The sequence below is a fragment of the Hemiscyllium ocellatum genome, chromosome 13 (assembly GCF_020745735.1).
Source record: "Hemiscyllium ocellatum isolate sHemOce1 chromosome 13, sHemOce1.pat.X.cur, whole genome shotgun sequence".
Classification (NCBI taxonomy): domain Eukaryota; kingdom Metazoa; phylum Chordata; class Chondrichthyes; order Orectolobiformes; family Hemiscylliidae; genus Hemiscyllium; species Hemiscyllium ocellatum.
The window spans coordinates 31417028-31438041 of NC_083413.1; the positions used below are offsets into that span (position 1 = coordinate 31417028).

The 21014-nt window shown below is 40.8% G+C and overlaps 1 protein-coding gene across 1 annotated transcript in view; it reads right to left on the minus strand.

Moving 5' to 3' along the window:
* Positions 1 to 19204, minus strand: part of LOC132821727 (uncharacterized) — a 33784-nt gene extending 14580 nt beyond the window's left edge. Inside the window, exons 1-3 of the mRNA XM_060834435.1 lie at positions 19019 to 19204; positions 5019 to 5108; positions 2812 to 2898 (exon numbers count right to left, since the gene is read on the minus strand). Of these exons, the coding sequence (XP_060690418.1) occupies positions 2812 to 2898; positions 5019 to 5108; positions 19019 to 19091 (250 nt within the window). The 5' untranslated portion in view covers positions 19092 to 19204. The remainder of the gene's footprint in view (positions 1 to 2811; positions 2899 to 5018; positions 5109 to 19018) is intronic.
* Positions 19205 to 21014: the final 1810 nt, after the last annotated feature.

Sequence of the window (21014 nt, forward strand, 5' to 3'; positions counted from 1 at the left end):
CTACCCCTTTAGTCTGAATGAAGTGGCAGGATTTGAAGAAGAAATTGTTGAGGGTAAGGACCAGTTCTGCTTGCTGAATGAGTATGTCAGTGGGAAGGTACTGGTTGGGTTGGCTGGAGAGGAAGAAATGGAGCGGTTGGAAGCTTTGACATGATGGACGTGTACAGGGACTGAATGTTCATGGTGAAGATGAGGAGTTGTGGGGGGGGAGGTATCTGAAAGTCATGGAGGATGTGGAGGTTGTGATGGTCTCCCGAATGTGGGAAGATCCTGGACCAAGGGGGCAGGATGGCGTGTTTGCAGAGATCAGTCAGTGGGGCAGGAGCAGTTTGAGACAGTAGGTTGGCTGGGGCAGTCAAGTTTGTGAATTTTGGGTAAGAGGTAGAACTGGGCTGTGTGAGATTCCTGGACTATGATGTTGGAGGTTGGGACATCCCCAGAGGTGGTGAGGTTGTGGATGGTCTGGGATTTAATGGTTTTGGGATGGGAGGTGAGGCTGTGGTTGAGGAGGCAGTAGGAGGAAGTGTCCATGACTTGGCACCTGGCTTCAGCAATGTAGAGTTTGGTGCACCCAACTACCACTGCGCCCACACCCCTAACCCCTGTCCATAGTTTGATGGTGAGATTAGGGTTGGAGTAGAGGGAGTGGAGGGCTGTGCATTGTGAGGATGAAAGGTTGGAGTGGGTGAGAGGGGTGGACAGGTTGAGACAGTTAATGTTGCAGGGGCAGTTGTAAATGAAGAGTTCGATGGCAGGTAACAGACCAGCATGGGGTGTCCAAGTGGATGGAGTATATTGGAGACGAGCAAAGGGGTCCTCAGAGGATGGGTCGGGGTCCTGTTGGAAAAAGTAAGTACGGAGGCAGAGGCAGTGAAAGAAAAAGGCCCACAATCCTGATGAAGTGCTGATGCTTGAAACGTCAACTCTCCTGCTCCTTGGATGCTGCCTGTCAGGCTGTGCTTTTCCAGTGCCACACTTTTTTACTTTCATGAGTGTGTGGCATCATGGCCTGCCAGAAGCACAGTAACTTTAACGTCACTGTTTGATGGCGAGATTGCAATAAATCCTACTTGTTGTTTCTGGTTTTGTGTAAGCTGTAGAATTAAACTCAGAAGTGGTTGTTTCTGTAAAGTGATTCCTACTGAGGTCCCAGACGATGTCACAAATTCTAAGAGTAAAATCACAATAGAACAGTGTAAAGCTTATAACACTTTACTAAATTGAAATTAAACAAATTGATGACTGCATTGTTGCCAAAACAGTCGTTGATGTACTTTCCTCTGATGTTAGAGGGGCTGATGATCTTACTGTCAATGATACAATTGTAATAGAGAAAGGAAGCAATTGTTTAGTTGCATAGTTATATCAAATGATGAGGATCAGTTCGAAGGGTTAAAAAAAAACAAGGAAAAGATACTTCCCCAATACATGTTATGCATGTGATCTCAACACTAAAGTTTCTGCAATGTATTTTCTGAATAGTTACAGGGCTTCTTTTCAACAAATATGCTCATTTTACCATTACAGAGTATTGCAAATTGTTTGTTTTAAATTGACTGTTGTTTTTAAAACACCTTTAAGCGATCCTGGTTTGGATTTTTTATTATGACAGGAGATAGTGTGATGATTTGTAAATTAGTCAGTCCATACTGATGGGTCAATGGCTAGTTTGCAATTCGAACAGACTCCAAAAGCCCAGGTTCAGATTAGATTAGTTTACAGTGTGGAAACAGGCCCTTCAGCCCAACAAATCCACACCGACCCTCCGAACAGCAACCCACCCAGACCCATTCCCCTATATTTACCCCTTTACCTAACACTATGGGCAATTTAGCATGGCCAATTTACCTAACCTGCACATTTTTGGACTGTGGGAGGAAACTGGAGCAAAGTCACACAGACACGGGGAGATTGTACAAACTCCACACAGACAGTTGCCTGAGGCAGGAATTGAGGCATCGGGTCTCTGGTGCTGTGAGGCAGCAGTGCTAACCACTGTGCCACCGTGCCACTAAGTCCCATGAGCTTCCAATGAGGGTCCCGCCTTCTTTTACTCTCCCCTCGCCAAAGCTGTACTGATATGTGGACAAAGTTAAAAATCACACAATACCAGGTTATAGTCCAACAAATGTATTTGGAAGCACTAGCATCTGCAGCACTGATCCTTCATCAGGTAGCTATTGAGCAGGACCATAAGACACAAAATTTACAGCAAAAGATCAGTGTCATGCAACTGAAATAATATATTGAACAAACCTAGATTGCTTTTAAATCTTTCACCTTTTGAATGGGCTGCAGGTTTCAGTTCATTCATACGTAAATCCCAGAACTTCTTTTAAGTCACATTCTCGAAATAACTGAGGAGTTACTCAGTGATAGCTGGATGCAGCTCACTGATATTCGCCTGTATCTACTGAGTCTGTAGCATTACTGTCTGCTGGTACAGGTAGAAGATCCTTTATCCAAACACCCAAAAACCGAAAAGCTCCAAAATCCGAAGGTTTCTTGTCAAATTTTTTTTTCATTGACAGGGTTGTTTGGCGAGCAAACAGTTAACCCAAGTGGACACCCATTTGATGCATATCACTCAGCTGCGACATGGAGAGGTGTGGACAAGCACATTCTCACTTAGAAGTCTACTCATCTGGTAAGGTTTTTAAAAATTTCACCATCAAACTGTCATTTATTCTTAAAACCAAAAAACTCCAAGTTCTGAAAAACATCCCAAGCATTTTGGATAAAGGATCGGCTACCTGTAGGGTGGTAACATTGACTTTTACTATTTAATGGCTAGATTGCAATAAAATGTACCTGTTATTTCTGATGTTGTGGAAGCTGTAGAATTAATCCCAGAAGTGTTTGCCTTATTCAAATCATTTCTGTGGTTGGTCTCATTTGCTGAGAATAAAATCACAATGAAACAGTGTAAAGCTCCCAGCCTTCATAACTTGTGCAAAATTTAAGATAAATTTCAACTAGTCATAGGGTCATAGAGATGTACAGCATGGAAACAGACCCTTCGGTCCAACCTGTCCATACCTACCAGATATCCCAACCCAATCTAGTCCCACCTGCCAGCACTCAGTCCATATCCCTCCAATCCCTTCCTATTTATATACCCATCCAAATGCCTCTTAAATGTTGCAATTGTACCAGCTCCACCAAGTCTTCTGGCAGCTCATTCCATTCGTGTACTACCCTCTGTGTGAAAACGTTGCCCCTGAAGTCTCTTTTATATCTTTCCCCTCTCACCCTAAACCTTTGCCCTCTAGTTCTGGACTCCCTGACCCCAAGGAAAAGACTTTGCCTATTTATCCTATCCATGCCCCTCATAACTTTATAAACCTCTATAAGGTCATCTCTCAGCCTCCGATGCTCCAGGGAAAACAGCTCAACCTGTTCAACCTCTCCCTATAGCTCAAATCCTCCAACCCTGGCAACATCCTTGTAAATCTTTTCTGAACCCTTTCAAGTTTCACAACATCTTTCCGATGGGAAGGAGACCAGAATTGCACGCAATATTCCAGCAGTGGCTTAACCAATGTCCTGTACGGCTGTGACATGACCTCCCAGTTCCTGTACTCAATACTCTGACCAATAAAGGAAAGCATACCAAACACCTTCTTCACTATCCTATCTACCTGCGACTCCACTTTTAAAGAGCTATGAACCTGCACTCCAAGGTCTTTTTGTTCAACAATACTTCCTAGGACCTTACCATTAAGTGTATAAGTCCTGCTAAGATTTGCTTTCCCAAAATGCAGCACCTCACATTTAACTGAATTACACACCATCTGCCACTTCTCAGCCCATTGGCCCATCTGGTCAAGATCCCGTTATAATCTGAGGTAACCCTCTTCGCTGTCCACAACACCTCCAATTTTGGTGTCATCTGCAAACTTACTAACTGTACCTTTTATGCTCGCATCCAAATCATTTATTTAAATTACAACAAATAGAGGGCCCAGCACCAATCCTTGTGGCACTCCACTAGTCACAGGCCTCCAGTCTGAAAAACAGCCCTCCACCACCACCCTCTGTCTTCTATCTTTGAGCCAGTTCCGTATCCAAATGGCTAGTTCTCCCTGTATTCCATGAGATCTAAGCTTGCTAATCAGTCAGATGGATGACAGTATTGTTGCCAACGACAATTATGAATCATCTGAAATGAGAGGGATGGTTTTCCCCTAATAGATCTTCCATCATAGGTAAGTTCCCATATGAATTTCTAATAAATTTCAGACATTTTCTGAAGTTGACTTGTTTTGAAATTTATTAAGGAGGACAAGAAAATTAAGGAGGTTAAAATATTGTTACGTGAGCAAAGATTTTTTTAACAGTAAATGTTGATAGACGTGGCAGACAGTGCTTTGCATGTTATGAATGGTTGTGTTGATATACTTTCTTCTGATGTTGAAAGGAACGATGACCAACTGTCAATGATAAAATTGTAATCAGAGAAGAAAGCAATCGTTCAGTTGCATAGTCAGATCAAATAATGAAGATCCGTTCAAAGCATTAAATAGAAAGAAGCTCAACAAAAAGATATTTCGTCTACACATATTATGCAGTGATCTCAACACCGAAGTTTGCACACTGTCTTTTATGAATACTTACAGGGCCTTTTTTTCAACAAGCATGTTCATTTTACCATTACAGTAAAATTGTTTGTTTCAAATTCAATTTTCGGTTCTCAACTTTGAAGATCACTGTGTTTGAATTCTGATTTATGACAGGATATACTGTGAAGATTTGTAATTTATTCAGTTCAAACTGTTGGCTCAATGGCTAGTTTGCCATCCAAACTGACTCCAAAAGCCCGAGTTCAACTCCCAGACCGGCTGTATTTCCCATGAAGATCCTGCCTTCTTAATCTCTCCCCTCACTTGAGCTATAGTGATACTCAGATGCAGCTCACCGACATTTGTCTATCTCTACTGTGCGTACAGCACTGTGGTCTGCTTGTCGTGTGGTAACTTATTTCAATTATTTCATGGCTAGATTGCAATTAAATATACCTGATGTTTCAGTTGGTGTAGAAGTAATCTCAGACGTGGTTGTGTTTGGGGAAGTGCTTTCTATCGAGGTCCCTGAAGTTGTCTGATGGTCTAAGAATAAAATATCAATGAAAACATGTAAAACTCCATTTTTGTTAATACATTGAGCAAAATTAAAGAAAAAAAAAATCACGGAATTGAAATAAAACTGATTCATTACTGTGATCCTGCCAATCAAAGATGCCAAGAAGCATCTAATGTGAGTGAGGTGGTTTCACATGAAAAGATCCTCCATGATAGGTAATGTTCCACATGAATTTTCATAAATTTCAGACATTTTCTGAGATTAACCTGTTGTGAGATTTGTTTTATTAAAAAGGGCAAGAATATAAAATATTGTCTGTGTGAGCAAAACTGTTTTTTAGTAGCAAGCTTTGATAGAAGACGTGATGGCTTGTGCATTGCAAGTTGAGAATGGTTCTGTTGATGTACTTTCCTCTGATGTTGAAAGGGATGATGACGTAACTGTTGATGGTAAAATTGTAATTCGAGAAGGGAAGCCATTATTCAGTTGCATAATCAGATCAAAGTGTTAAATAAATGAATGATCAATGAAATATTTAATCAATATATATTATGCACATGATCTCAACACTAAAGTGTACACAACACCAGCCTTCTTTTCAAAAGATATGCTCATTTTGCCATTGTAGAGTATAGCAAATTGTTCTTATGACCACTTTGAAAATCATTGTTTGTTTTTTGATTTATGGCAGAAGGTACCATGAAGATTTATAATTTAATCAGTCCATATTGTTGGCTCAATGACTCCAACTGATTGGGTTCAATTCTCAGACCAACTAGTTTCCTGTAAAGGTCCCACCTTCTTAAACTCTTTCCTTGCCTGAGGGACCGTTATTGTCAGATGAAGCTCGCCAACATAACTATCTTTAATAGGTAGTCAACACTATAATTTCCACTCTACTGTTGGATGGCTAGATCGCAAACCTGTTGTTTTTGGTGTTTTAGATGCAGCAGAAGTATTCTCATGCGTGGTAGCTTCTGTGGAATTGCTTCTTTTGGAAATCTCAAATGATGTCACATATTCTATGAACATGTGAGTTGGAATCGGTTTTCAATCATCTGTCTTTTCCTGGATCACAACAGAGTTAAGTTGAACCAGAACTCTCTAAATTTAAAGGGCTTCTTCCATGTTCAACAGAATTGCCAGTCAGAAGTTTCATTTGCCCTGGCAGTTCCCACAGAACCTGCTGAGTGGAGCATTTTATAAAGTCCTAATGTGTAGTTTCAATTCATGCTCCTCCAAAGACTATTTGACCATTGAAATACCTGGACCGTTGATTAGAATATCGAGTTAGGACTTGTCTGTTGCTTGTTTAAAGTATTATTTAGCATTATGAAGATTGAATCTTAACAATTATAAAGCATTGTAAATTCCAGTGGTTTTATTTGTTGAGGATAACATGGTTTCATTCATAGATAGTTCTGTTGCTGTTGTTTCCTGATGTTGATGATAAAAGTGTAATGATTAAAAAAGCGTTAATACACATCTCTGAAGCAAATGGGACTTAAGCCAAGTTTTCCTAGCTCAGAGGTAGGGACACTACCATTTATGCCACAACAGCCCTGCTGGGGTAAGTTCAATATTTTTCTAATCAACCTCTTCAGAGATCTTATTACATCCAACTGGAACAGATGGGACTTGAATCTAGATTTCCCGGCTCAATGATTGAGACACGAGAAGTCTGAGTCAAAAAGTGTGGTGCTGGAAAGCGCAGCAGGTCAGGCAGCATCCAAGGAACAGGAGAATTGATGTTTCAGGCTTCATCAGGAATGTTGATTCTCCTGCACCTTTGGATGCTGCCTGACCTGCTGCGCTTTCCCAGTGCCACATTTTTTGACTCTGATCTCCAGCATCTGCAGTGCTCAGTTTCTCCTCGACACAAGAGCTCTGAGCCTAGATAAGTCCAAAATTTTTAATCAACTTGTTCAGAGATGTTATAATATTCTCCTGTGGTTTTCGGCTGAACTGAATGAGATGCTTATGTCGTCCGCCCATGGACCTTCCGTGACAAGTGATGCGTGATATCAACTTTCAACAAAGTTGAATATTTGTCAAAATGGCCTGTTCTGAGTCTATTTTTGAAGAAAAAAATGGAATATGTTTGCGTAAGCTTTTTCTTTGTTCAGTAATTAAATATTGATTGAACACATCTGTGGGTCCTGAGTTTCAATTAATTCTATGAGACAGGAAAACTAAGTTTGAAAATATCCAAGAGGTTCAAGCATGTTGATTGTGCCGTAAATGTACTTAGTATTGATAGCTAAATTGATATTATGGAAATAGAATTCAAAGAGTATACATAAACTGAATTTTGAAAACAAAGATGGTATTCACAATTTTTAAATTTATTGAGCTAGAAATTCCAGTTTCTGGTGGAAGAGATTCTACTTACATAACCCAAAAAAATTATCCATTTATCTGTCAGTGACATTTTTGGGCTAGATTCCAAGTCTTGCCTCTCCCAAATGGATTCATCGAAGTAAATCAGGGAGGAACCCACTTGTTACAGGAATAGCTTTGCATATCAAGACACACACCCTTTAATGTCATTTACTGTTGTTTTTGAAGCATTAATGGTCACAAAGACACTTTGGCAGTGATTGGGGGAGGTTATGTGTCTGAATTTAGTGAGGGGGGAGGGTGGAAAATAGGTGCACAGTGAGTTGCATAGCAGATGGTTAGGAATTTTACATGTTGCAGTTTTGGGAGGAGGGGGCAGCCTTCACACTGGGCTTCCGCTCATCTTTCTAGTGGGAACACTGTGTCAGGGAGACAATGGTGTTATTGCTGGATTGTTAATCCAGAGACACAGGTAATGTTCTGGGGACCCGTGTTTGAATCCTGTCACAGCAGAATGAATTCAATGAAAACCTGGAATTAAGAGTCTAGTGATGACCATGAATCCATGGTCAATTGAGGGGGAAAAAATGTCCCTTGAGGAAGGAAACTGCTATCTTTACTTGGTCTGGCCTACACATGACTTCAGACCCACTGCAATGTGGTTGTCTCTTAACAGCCCTCTGGGCAATTAGAGGTAGGCAATAAATGCTGGCCTAGCCAGTGACATTTGCATGATGTGAGGATATTAAAAAAGAAGGCCAGTCTTCCTGCCCTTGCCCAAATTAAGCTTGAAGGTTGCCCATTGTCAATCAGATTGTGTTATGATTGAATCCCTACAGTGTGGAAACTGGCCCTTCAGCCCAACAAGTCAACACCAACCCTCCAAAGGCTAACCTACCCAGACTCATTCTTCTAACTAATGCACTGAACCTACACATCCCTGAACACTATGGGCAAATTAACATGGCCGATTCACCCTAACCTGCGCATCTTTGGACTGTGGGAGGAAACCCGCACAGACGCTGGACGTCTGTGCTTCCTCACGCAGACAGTCACCTGGTGCTAGCCACCGTGTCACCCCTGTAACCTGTTATTTTACTTGAAGCTAAAGTGGTTGAACCATTGTGTCAGTGGCTCATGGTTCTGATTATGTACTACCAGTTGTGTACAATACTAATGAAATGAATGAACTGAAGTTTTGGGCAGACTAGAGGAAGAAGTTATATAAAATGGCTCCATGGATGAGGAATTTCAATAATATGAGCAGATTGGAGAAGCTGATGTTTTTTTCTTAAATGTGTAAAGACTAAAATAGACTTGCTAGAGGTTCTTTAATGATGGAATGTTTAAGTTCAATAAATACAGTAAACCTGTTTCCAAGACTGAATGAAGTAAAGAATGCAGGATAAGGCTTTTGGTAAAAGAATCCAAAGCAACATTAGGAAAGTCTTTTTGATGCTTCAGCTCATTAGGACATAAAATGCACCGACCCTCCGACGAGTAACCTTAATGATTGGGATGGTGCATACCAATTTAATAGTAACCATTAATAGGTAAAATTGGGCAAATAAGTTACAAGGTTATAGATTATATTAGACAAGTAGGACTGAAGAAATCATTATGACTTGAAATGTTCACTGTGTTTCTCTCTCCACAGGTGCTACCAGACGTGCTGAGTTTCTCCAGATTTTTCTGTGTTTGAGCCAACCACATCCTGTGGCAAAGCTAGTGGACTGTTAGCAGAAACATAATGTTTTTAACTAAATGTAAGTCAACATGAATACAAGTAATCCTCTTTATATTACGTAGTACTGCTGCTGTCAGCACTTATCCCACTGGACTGCTCTGGCCTGCAATGATGCTGTATCACATCAATACTATGTTAATAAGGCCAGTAAATCAATTCATTGCTTTAACAATTTTTTGTATGAAAAAGTGCTCCTAAACTCTATTCAACTCCCTTGGTCACAATTTTAAAGTTACAGCCCCTATTCTAATATCACAGGGAATACGCTGGGAAACTTTAATTCTGTTCTGGTTAAAACAGGGCATGAACAGAATTATCGTGTGAGCACAATACAGAAACCTGCAGACAAGAAAGGCAATAATGTTGCTGTCTGACAGAAACTCACTTATATCAGAGTGTTGTGTTGCAGATGATAAAAATAATTTGATAGAGAGATTTATGAATAAACCAGAGGAGATGGAAGGATGTTATTCCAGGTAGAAGAGGCACTACAATCAGCAATTGAAATCATGAACAGAAAAGGAAAGGTAATAACTGATTGTTGCTTTAGATATCAATGAGAAAATAGAAGACACAATATTAGAGGAAGACTCCATCTTGGTTTCTTGTGCATTTAGTCTGATATCAGGATACCTGATCATGGCTTTACTAATGATTATGTCTTTACTGTTGAAATAATGGACATGTTGGAAATTGTATCATGAGAACTGTAACTTTAGGTAGAACCTTGTTGCGGCATTGAGGGTCTCACTTCTCGGCTGCATAGAAGACTGGCAAGAGACACCCTACCAGTTTTTATGAAGGGCCCCAAATCAGGCAGTGGTGAGCCAATGGTGGGTATTCCCCAGAATCAAGCTCTCGAGAGCTGCTGGTCAGTCACAGGTTGACAGCTTTTTAGCTCAGCAGCACCTCAAGGGCAACAGCAAAAACACTCTCCCATGGTCTCGAGATTGCGGAATAACCCAGGCCACAAGTAAGTTATGTTGGAGGCTTGGTTTTGCAGGCTGGGATCAATGGACAGAGAGGTGCAAAAGATTTGGTAGGAAGAGTTGGCTTTCAACTTGTCCTGTTGCCAATGTCCAGTCCCTCAATAAGATGTAGAATGTTATTGATTGAGAGTCACCATCTCCAGACCCTGGAGATAATGATCTGCCCACAGTTTTATCGAATATACATCGATTATGGTGACAACTCCCCACATTGCCTTCCCCAACCCCTGCCATGCACATCACATGGTAACAAACCTCCTCCCGCATTAATACTAACAGGAATGGGAGATAGCCTTTCAGTGGTCATTAATCGTTCAACCAACACTCTTGATTGGCAGTAGGTCAAGCAGTTGGGATTTGCCTTTCAGAATGTAGTTCTGGAAAGGAGGTTGGCAGGGTTCAGGAACATATGGAATGGAAACAAGTAGATCATTGACCCTTCAAGTCTACTCCACTATTTAATAAGATCATGGTTGATCAGTTTGTGTTTTTAATTCTGCATTCCAATTAAAGATGAGTCATTGAATTTGCAGAATGTCTCTTCACATTTTTATGACGTCCTATGAGCCACTGCATTTGCCTTGAAACCCTTTGTTGCTCAAGTCCATTCTTTTGCACATCTCCTGTTTCTTTGTTAGATTTCACTGATTATAAATTCTTTTGACTGCTGGTACTTCTTTTGTCATCTCCCATACTTACTGGGGCCACTCTCTTTATATCAGAACATTAGCAGGGGCTTCTTTGCAGTTAGCCCTCATAAAGAAAAGGACCCAACAGCCAGGTCTCAGTAACATTTATCAGGTTTCACAGGGGTTTTATAAAAACATATGCAAGAAAAATAAAAGTGAAATAGCAAAATTTTCCAACATTTGAATTGGAGGAAATGTTGCTAGACTGGTTTTTGCATCTATCCGTCTCTATTCACACACACAATGGTGATCATACCAGGTGAGTCAAAGTAATCATGCCAGCAGCATTTCACATAAATGTTTGACTGACTAGGCATGTTGAAAGAAAACTCCAGCCAAAGGCAGGAAGGTAAGATTTAAAAGAAAGGAAAACAAAAGGATTTTAAAAAACTAGTATTTCTGTGCAATGTTTTGGCCAATTTATCAGAATAACTATTATTTTCTTCTTATAGCACTTGCATTTAAAATAATGATGTTCAGGTAAAGCATGCATTTCTCAGCAGAAATTTTATACCAGCCCACCAATATATTAGATACATGAACTGTACATGATGAATGATCAGACCTATTATTCTATTCAGTGGTTGTACCTATACTGGGTAAGAATTTCAGAATTAGTGGAAACAGGCCATTTGGCCCAAGTGCACACCGATCCTCTGAAGAGGAACCCACCCAGACCTATTTCCCCACCCTATATTTACTCCTGTCTAATGCACCTAACCTACACATCCCTGAACACAATGGGCAATTTAGTACAGCCAATTCGCCTAACCTGCACATCTTTGGGTTGTGGGAGAAAACAGGAGCACCTGGAGGAAACTCGCGCAGACACTGGGAGAATGTGCAAACTCCACGCAGAAAAATGTCTGAGGCTGAAATCAAACCCAGGTCCCTGGCGCTATGAGATAATGTGCCTCCCCAAATTAGGAAGCATAAGGAATCACCATCAATTAATCTTTGGGTGAATCACATCACAAATTCCTTTCATCTTAGTTTTGTTTTTTTCTACCTTTGACATTTTTGCTAAGCCATCCAGATCACCAAAGAATCGTGTTATTAGAAAATTAGGCAAAAACAGAAAGCTAGAACACATGGGAAGCCTCCCTGTGCTGACTTTCTTAATCCAACATGATGCCTGATTGTAAACCCATGAGACATAACAGTGGAAGGGGTCCATTCAGTCCATCATGTTTGCTTGTTGACATTCCTGTCTTATTCCCATCACCTTTGATTCCCTTAATGATTAGAAATCTGTCTATTCCAGCCTTGAATATACTAAATGACTCAGCCTTGGCTAAAATTATAATTTCAGATTTTGTTTCCAATAAACTAATCTGGTTAAAACTGGCCTCCAGTTCCCCTTAAAACTGCATACAACTTGAGGCCTGTGTGGCAGGAAGTGGCTGAGGCCAAACGTCAAATGTTTTCAAGAAGGAGACAAATGTAGTTATAGAGTCAGAGACGTATCGCACAGAAACAGACCCTTCAGTCCACCTCGTCCAGGCCAACCAGATTTCCTAATCTAATGCAATCCCATTTTCTAGCACCTGGCCCATAGCCCTCTAAACCCTTCCTATTCATATACCCATCCAGATACCTTTTAAATGCTGTAAGTGTATCAGACTCCACCATTTCCTCTGGCAGCTCATCCTATACACTTACCACTTGCTGCGTGAAAAATTTGCCCCTTCGGTCCCTTTTAAACTTTACCCACTCACCCTAAACCTATACCCTCTAGTTCTGGACAACACCAGCCTGGGGAAAATACCTTGTTTATTTACCCTATCCATTCTTACAACTAAAGGGGTCAATGGGTATGGAGCAAAAGTGGCGACAGGGTAATTAGTTAGATTATGACCTATGATCAGACTGAATCACAGGGAGGGTCAAAGGGCCAAACGCCTACTTCGACTTCATTTTCTAAGGTTCTATGATTTTAGGTTATGGCTGCTGTGATTTATCTGCCAATGCGCTTTTAATGCTTGGAAAGACCTTTCTTTTTGCTACTTGTACTCTTCCACATTTCACTAAGGCCAAAAATGTCAACAATAACATTTTGACTGTTTGTATTATTTAATAATACACTAAATATCTACTTAGTTCCTTTGTAAAGATGAGGTTTGTGCAGCCTCATCATTAGTACACACCTTTAAGCCAATATCTATAAGTTTTCTTGGCAGCATTTTCGAAGACCATAACCTCGATCACTGGGGGAGCTGGGGCAACAGACACCTAGAGCACCACTAGTTCCATATTCTTTTCATAGGATACTACGGGAAATTTAGCATGGCCAATCCACCTGACCTGGGCATATTTACATTATTTTCACTATTTTTGCACAAGCCTAGTACATAATTTGCGATGTAATTGAATTGCTGTATTAAAGTTGTACTTTGACATGGTATCACTTCCAGGGTACATTACTACTATTATAATGCCCTTAACATTGAAATTGGACAGTTAATTGCATAACAACATATAAAATGCTCATGAATGATTGCTGGACAATCACTCACCCCATCCATCCTAAAGATCGAGCGGCACGGTGGCACAGTGATTAGCACTGCTGCCTCACAGCGCCGGAGACCTGGGTTCAATTCCCGACTCAGGCGACAGACTGTGTGGAGTTTGCACGTTCTCCCCGTGTCTGCGTGGGTTTCCTCCGGGTGCTCCGGTTTCCTCCCACAGTCCAAAAATGTGCAGGTCAGGTGAATTGGCCATACTAAATTGCCCGTAGTGTTAAGTAAGTGGTAAATGTTGGGGTATGGGTGGGTTGTGCTTCAGTGGGTCGGTGTGGACTTGCACTGTATGTAATCTAATCTCAACCTCCAACTTCATCGATTACCAACCCCAAACAATCGCCTCTACAATCACTTCAACAGGTCAATTCACTGGCATGTTGTGCTCCACAGGATTGATTCTATCCTTACTCTATATTTTCTCTCCTGTTTCTAATTTCACTTTTAATACCCTAAGCCAGTTTAATATGTTTTCATTTCCTAATTGTCTTCTAGATCTAACTGTCCAAACATCCCCATTCTCTGCACTTCAAGAATGGCCTCAGGACTTTCCTTTTCTCTCTTGAGCAATACACAACAATTCTACATTTATTCTCAGCCTAGATGGACATATTCTTACATGTAACAAATTCTCCTTTAACTCAACTCCCTCTTTCTAAATATAAGTTGTTGCCAAGGAAAGCAATAATGCTCACAGTCATAGAGTCATAGGGATATACAGCATGGAAACAGACCCTTTGGTCCAACTTATCCATGCTAACCAGATATCCTAAGTAAATCTAGTCCCTATTTGCTAGCATTTGGCCCATATCCCTCTAAACTCTTCCTATTCATGTACCCATCCAGATGTCCTCTAAATATTGTAATTGTGCCAGTCTCCACCACTTCTTCTGGCAGCTTATTCCAAAAGCATGACCCTGTGCATGAAAAAGTTACCCTTTAGGTTACCCTTTTAAATTTTTCGACTTTCACCTTAAACCTATGCCCTCTATTTTTGGACTCCCCAATCCTGGGGAAAAGGTCTTGTCTATTTACCCTATTCAAGCCCCTCATGATTTTATAAATGTCTATAAGGTTACCCCTCAGCGTTCTATCCTCCATGGAAAATAGAGTAAAAAGTGAGGTCTGCAGATGCTGGAGGGAGCCGAAAATGTGTTGCTGGTTAAAGCGCAGCAGGTCAGGCAGCATCCAAGGAACAGGAAATTCGACGTTTCGGGCCAGAGCCCTTCATCAGGAAAATAGATCCAGTGTATTCAGCCTCTCCCTGTAGCTGAAACCTTCCAACGCTGGCAACATCCTTGTAAATCTTTTCTGAACCCTTTTAAGTTTCACAACATATTTCCTATAGCAGGGAGACCAAAATTGCACACAGTACTCCAAAAGTAGCCTAACCAATGTCCTGTACAGCTGCAACATGACCTCCCAACTCCTGTACTCAATGCACTGACCAATAAAGGCAAGCAACCAAATGCCTTCTTCATTATCCTATCTACTTCAACTCCATTTTCAAGGAACTGATATCTTGCATTCTAAGGTTTTGTTGTTCAGCAACACTCCCCAGGACCTTACCATTAAGTGGATAAGTCCTGCCCTGATTTGCCTTTCCAAAATACAGCACCTCACACTTATCTAAATTAAACTAAATCTGCTACTCTCGGCCCATTGACCCATATGATCAAGATCCCATTGTACTTCCAGGAAACCTTCCTCGTTGTCCACTACACCTCCAATTTTGATGTCACCTACAAACTTACTAACCATAGCTCCTATGTTCATATCCACATCACTTACAGGTACCTGCCTTTTCATGGAAAATGTAAGACATGCTTTACATAGTTTGGTTGTAGGCTCGAGTCTGACTTGCAGATGCATGGATCATTAACTCACACTTCCACCTTTCAAACATGCCTGATAATGTGTCTTCCTTGCAGTTGTAGAGTCATAGAGTCATATAGCACAGAAACAGGCCCTTCAGCCCAAACTGTCTGTGTTGACCAGGTTTCCTAAACTGAACTAATTCCATTTGCATGCATTTGGCTAATATCTCTCTAGACCTTTTCTTCCAATGTACCTGTCCAAAAAGCTATTAAACATTGTAATTATATGCACCTCTACCACTTTGTCTGGCAACAAGTACCATCTCATCACCACCCTCCCTTCCTCAACTTCCCTGCCCCTCTGCTTCTGAGAACAGGTTATTGGCCAATATTTTCTGCAAGTCCACCAATTCCCACAGCTAATTGATTGCATTTCTTCCTACCCCCACCTCCTGCAAGGACTTTATTCCAAACTCTTAGTTTCTGTGTCTATGCCCATTCTCACAATGCCACTTTCCACACCATTACTTTGATATGTTTTCCTTTGTCCTTATCTGGGTATTTCTCCTGACATGGTCAATAGGGCCCATGACTGTATCTGTTTCAGTGCGTCCATATCTGATCACATCCCTTCTTCTACTACACAGAATCACATTAAAGTGTTTCTTCCACTGACCTTCCACCTCACCAGTCCTTGCATTCAATGAATTATTGCCTGTCATTTCCACTACATCTAGGATGGCACTATGATCAATAATATCATCCATTTCCCTCTCTTTTCAGCATTCCAATTGTTTTCTCTCTGACATTTTGATCCATTCCTCAGGCATCCTGACATCTTCCTTTCCCATTGTATTTTCCCAACACCTGCCCTTTTATCTCCATCCTTCTCTCCTTCTCTGGTCTGAAACACTCTTTCCTGGTGAAACTGAGTTGTATTTCTAGTTTGTTTATTGCTTGTTTTTACTTCACTTGTATAATTTGCATTTTCTTTTCAATTTAGGTTTAGATTAGATTCCCTACAGTGTGGAAAGAGGCTGAAGAGCATCCCACCCAGACCTATTTCCCTCTGACTAATGTATCTAACACTACAGGCAATTTAGCACGGCCAATTGACCTAACCTGCACATCTTTGGACAGTGGGAGGAAATCGGAGCACCCGGAGGAAACCCACGTGGACATAGAGAGAACGAGCAAACTCCACACAGATAGTTACCTGAGGCAGAAATTGAACCCAGGTCCCTGGCGCTGTGAGGCAGCACTGCTAACCACTGACCCACCCTATTTAGTATTCTGCATTAACTGTTTACGATGCATTCCTCTCCTCATTGGGAAGATCAACGTGGATTTGGTGACAACTTACTTAAATAGGAGTGCGTGCTTCCGATGAGCCATTTACTCGAGTGTGGAGTTCCCAGTAGACTTCATGCAATAGAGTAGCAGTGATAATACTCCAGCTGGGGTTTGATCAGTAATTCAAAGAGGTGCTATATATCTTCACTGTTTTTGCATTGCAGCCCTAGTTCTGGTTTCTTACTTTGCTGCATTTAATGCCAATGCCACCATTAGATGGAGCATGTTCATGCATGCACAGTATCAGTGTTTTTTCACATTACAATGCTGATGCGATGGGAGAGGTATATTGCAGAGAGGGCTGAGTGTCAGGTCCACAGGCCTTTGAGCAGAAAGGTTGGTGTCAGGTCCACAGGCTTTTGGGCAGGGAGGTGGGGATCAGGTCTCGGGCCTAAATTGTAATTGTCCCGTGATTAGTGCGGTCATGTATCCAACCAGTGGGCACTTTGATGGCAGACAAAACATCGTCCACTTGATTCAAAGTTTAGAGTTAGAAACCAAAAACATAACTGCACTATAAAAAGCAAGGAAGATATGCAGAATGTTTCTAAATTACTGATTAAATGCCACATGCAGCATTACCTCTATTCATTCTGCAAGCTATCCTGAGCTCTGGATCACCTGTCTCTGTAGTTAGCCATCCACACTATTCCAGTTAAATCAATGCAGTTATTGTTAATCACCTTTTTTAATGTCCAACTCTCCATGCTCATATACAAATACATTGCCTTTTGTTGTGTCCACCACTCTTTCTCTGTCTTTGTTATGTTTCTCTCAAGACAGATACTGCCTGACCATTTCCTGCTTTATTTTCAGTCTGTACAGCAATTAGCTTAGGAACAGCATTGTGCTTTGATTGTGATTGGTCAGTTGACTCAGAACTGACCCTTCATCCTTGTCAAATGAATTACAGAATCCTGAGAGTGCAGAAAGAAGTCATTTGGTCCATCAAGACAGCACCAATCACCCAAAGAGTATCCCTCCAGATCCTATAACCCTGCATTTACCATAGCTGATCCACATGTCTGGATACTATGGGACAAGTTAACATTGCCACCCAACTTGCAGATCTTCAGACTGTGGGAGGAAACTGCAGCATTTGACAGAAAGTCACACAGACATGGGGAGAACTTGTGAACTCGACACAGTCACCCGAGAGTGGATTGATCAGATTCCCTACAGTGTGGAAACAGGCCCTTCGGCCCAACAAGTCCACACTGACTTTCTGAAGAGCAACCCACCTGGACCCATTCCCCTAACACTGCAGGCAATTTAGCATGTCAAATTCACCTAACCTGCACATTTTTGGACTGTGGGAGGAAACTGGAGCCCCCTGAGGAAACCCACACAGACATGGGGAGAATTTGCAAACTCTACACAGACAGTTGTCTGAAGTGGGAATTGAATCCGGGTCCTTGGCGCTGGGAGGCAGCACTGCTAACCACTGAGCCACCGTGCCGTCCCAAATAGAGCCCATGTCTGTATACGGTGTAGTGGATTGACTGGGATCAAACAATTAAGGTTTGTAAAACATTGTAAGTAAAATCCATACAAAGCTCACCACCAAAGTGGGCGTAAGAACTGAACAAAAAAATTTCAGGGAATATCTATGACTTGGAAGTGCTGATGTTGGGCTGTGGTGGACCAAGTTAAAAATCACACAACACCAGGTCATCTTCCAGCAGGTTTATTTGGAAGCCCAAACGTTTGCTTCAAAATAAACCAATTGGACTATACCCCAATACTATGATCGTGGAAGATTGTGAGCATTGTTGGATCAGCTGGGATCACACTGAGCAGACTCGATGGGTGCCCACTTCTACACCTACGTCTTATGATCCTTAAGGGACAAAATTGCTTCTGATTAATTAAACGTTCAGAGTTATTTTTACTAAAACATTCATTTTCAATTTATTCTTTGGTGTATTTAAATATTGTTGGAGGCTTTTTTCGATCATAGATCTTCGACACCTTGTACAAACAAATACAAATCACTGCAAACTTTTGAAAAATCTCAGAAGCAAGCACTGAAGCTGTCAACTGATTGATTCCGAAGAATATTATTTAACGAATGTGTACTATTTAATTACTATTTAATTATCTAAAGATTCAGCAGACAATCAAGGTATTTTTCAGTGTATAATTTCAGTTACATCACACTGTAAATTTTTGCTATAAATTCTGTGCCTTACAATAGTGTCCTCCACAACCACCTGATGAAGGAGCTAGTGCTTCCAATTAAACCTGTTGGACTATAACCTGGTGTTGTGTGATTTTTAACTTTGTACACCCCAGTCCAACACCAGCATCTCCAAATCATGACTGCTATTTAATGATTGTCAAAAAAGAAACGTTATCTAGCTGCTTAAACATTTCATGGCATTACGAATAATTAAGGGGCGCTGCGCCAAAAGGTGAAGACAAATGCACGTGTTCAAAATGATCAGTAAAAGGTTTATAGTTTCCAACAAGTAACTCTTACCATTACTGTTACAGGGCACTGTGCTAAATGACCGCTGAGCCAATGCAAACAATAGAATGCAGAAGAGCCACATCTTGTACCCAGCTTGGGTCACTTCTTTCAACCGTTTTTCCTCCCAAAACGCTAGAAAATAAGAAACAACATGTGTACCGACAACATGCTAGAAAATAAGAAGCAGCAACATGCCACACTTATGTTGAAGGTGAGACTTTTTTTTCCCTGGTAGAGTATGTATATTGCTTGGACAGAGGCGGAGTTATGATGCTATCTGTTCACATTTTATCTCCGAGTAACTTATTTGAATCGGTGTCAAACCGGTTTTTTTGTTGTTGTTGGCATATTTTATATGAATGTGTTTCGTTTCCTTGTGCAAGTTAAACGCTGCTCAGATTTAAACACCGATTTTTTTTTTACCCATTTCAAGCTTCGTATTTTTGGACTTTGATCTGTCATTGTTACCAATCACACCTTCAGAAATCGGCTAATTCAACAGCTTCAGCTTCTTTTTATCCAACTCACTTTCCACTGTTGGTAGACTTCTTCGATAAGATGTGGAGAGGGAAGAGTTGGAGATTTAATAAATCTTAACTACCATCGTAAGACTTAATTCGAATTTGCAAAGCACCGAACTTTTATTATCTTAACGTCAGAAACCTAACTGAACCAAGCACACAAGTGCGGAGGCTAAAAGAACAGGCATCAATAAGTCAGGGCTATAATGAACTGTCCATTTAGTGAATGAATGGAGCTTCCACAATACTCATAGAGTTCAAAACAATCCAAAAAAATCAGACCAATTGATCTGCACATTAAATATTTCACTATTAGAGCAACATGGTGAAATATCTATACTATACACAAGATTCACTACCAGCTAAATTATTCAACAGTTCCTCCCAAATCAACAATTTCTATCACCTAGAGGAAAGGAAATGCATAAATGGGGATATCATCACCTCTGTGACCCCCTCCAAGTCATCCACCCCTTCTGTGTATAGCGTGTTCCTTTGTAATTACCAAAAGCTAAAACTTGTGCCATAGCCACCTTATGGAAGCACATTCATCATGTGGGCTACAATTCAAGAAGGCAGCTTGTTACTACTTTAAAGTTTGTTTTGCCAGTGATGCCCCAAATCCTGTGTATAAGTAAATAAATATTCCCTAAAGCATTGCAAGGTCAGTCAAAATTTAACAAAGTTTATTTTCAGTCTGTACAGCAATTAGCTTAGGAACAGCATCCAGCTTTGATTGTGATTGGTCAGTCAACTCAGAACTGACTCTTCATCCTTGTCAAATGAATTACAGAATCCTGACAGTGCAGAAAGAGGTCATTTGGCCCATCAAGACTGCACCAACCACCCAAAGAGTATCCCTCCAGATCCCTCCAGGCTGCAGGAGTAGGCCATTCAGTCCCTCAAGCCTTCTCCACCATCCAGATCATGGCTGATTATCTGTCTTTGCTATTCTCCTGCTCTCATCCCATATCCCTTCATGTAATTAGTCTCCAGAAACCTATCAATCTATATCTTGAACATATTCAAAGACTGATTTTCCACAACATCCTTTATGATAGATTCTAGTATTTCTTCCACTAGCGATCACAGATGCATGTCTGTAGTGCCTTATCTAATATTCTGCCTTCTTCCTTCCTGAATAGAGGGCCGACATTTGTAACTTTCCAATTCTCATGCAATCTTCCAGCATCAATAAATTATGAAAGATGGCCATAAATATTATTAATTCTATCATCACCTCTTCTGATTCTTTTGGGTGAAAATCACTGGCACCTGGAAATTTCATTACTTTCAATACTACTAAGTTCTCCAGTACTACTTTCATTTGTCAATAATAATTTCTTTCAGTTTCTCATTCTCACTGATCCCGTGGCTTGTTGTTATTTCTGAACGATTTCTTCTGTCTCATCTGTGAGGATGACGCAACTAATAAATTAGCTTCTCTGCCATTTCCCTGTTTGCAACTACAATTTCTCCTGTAA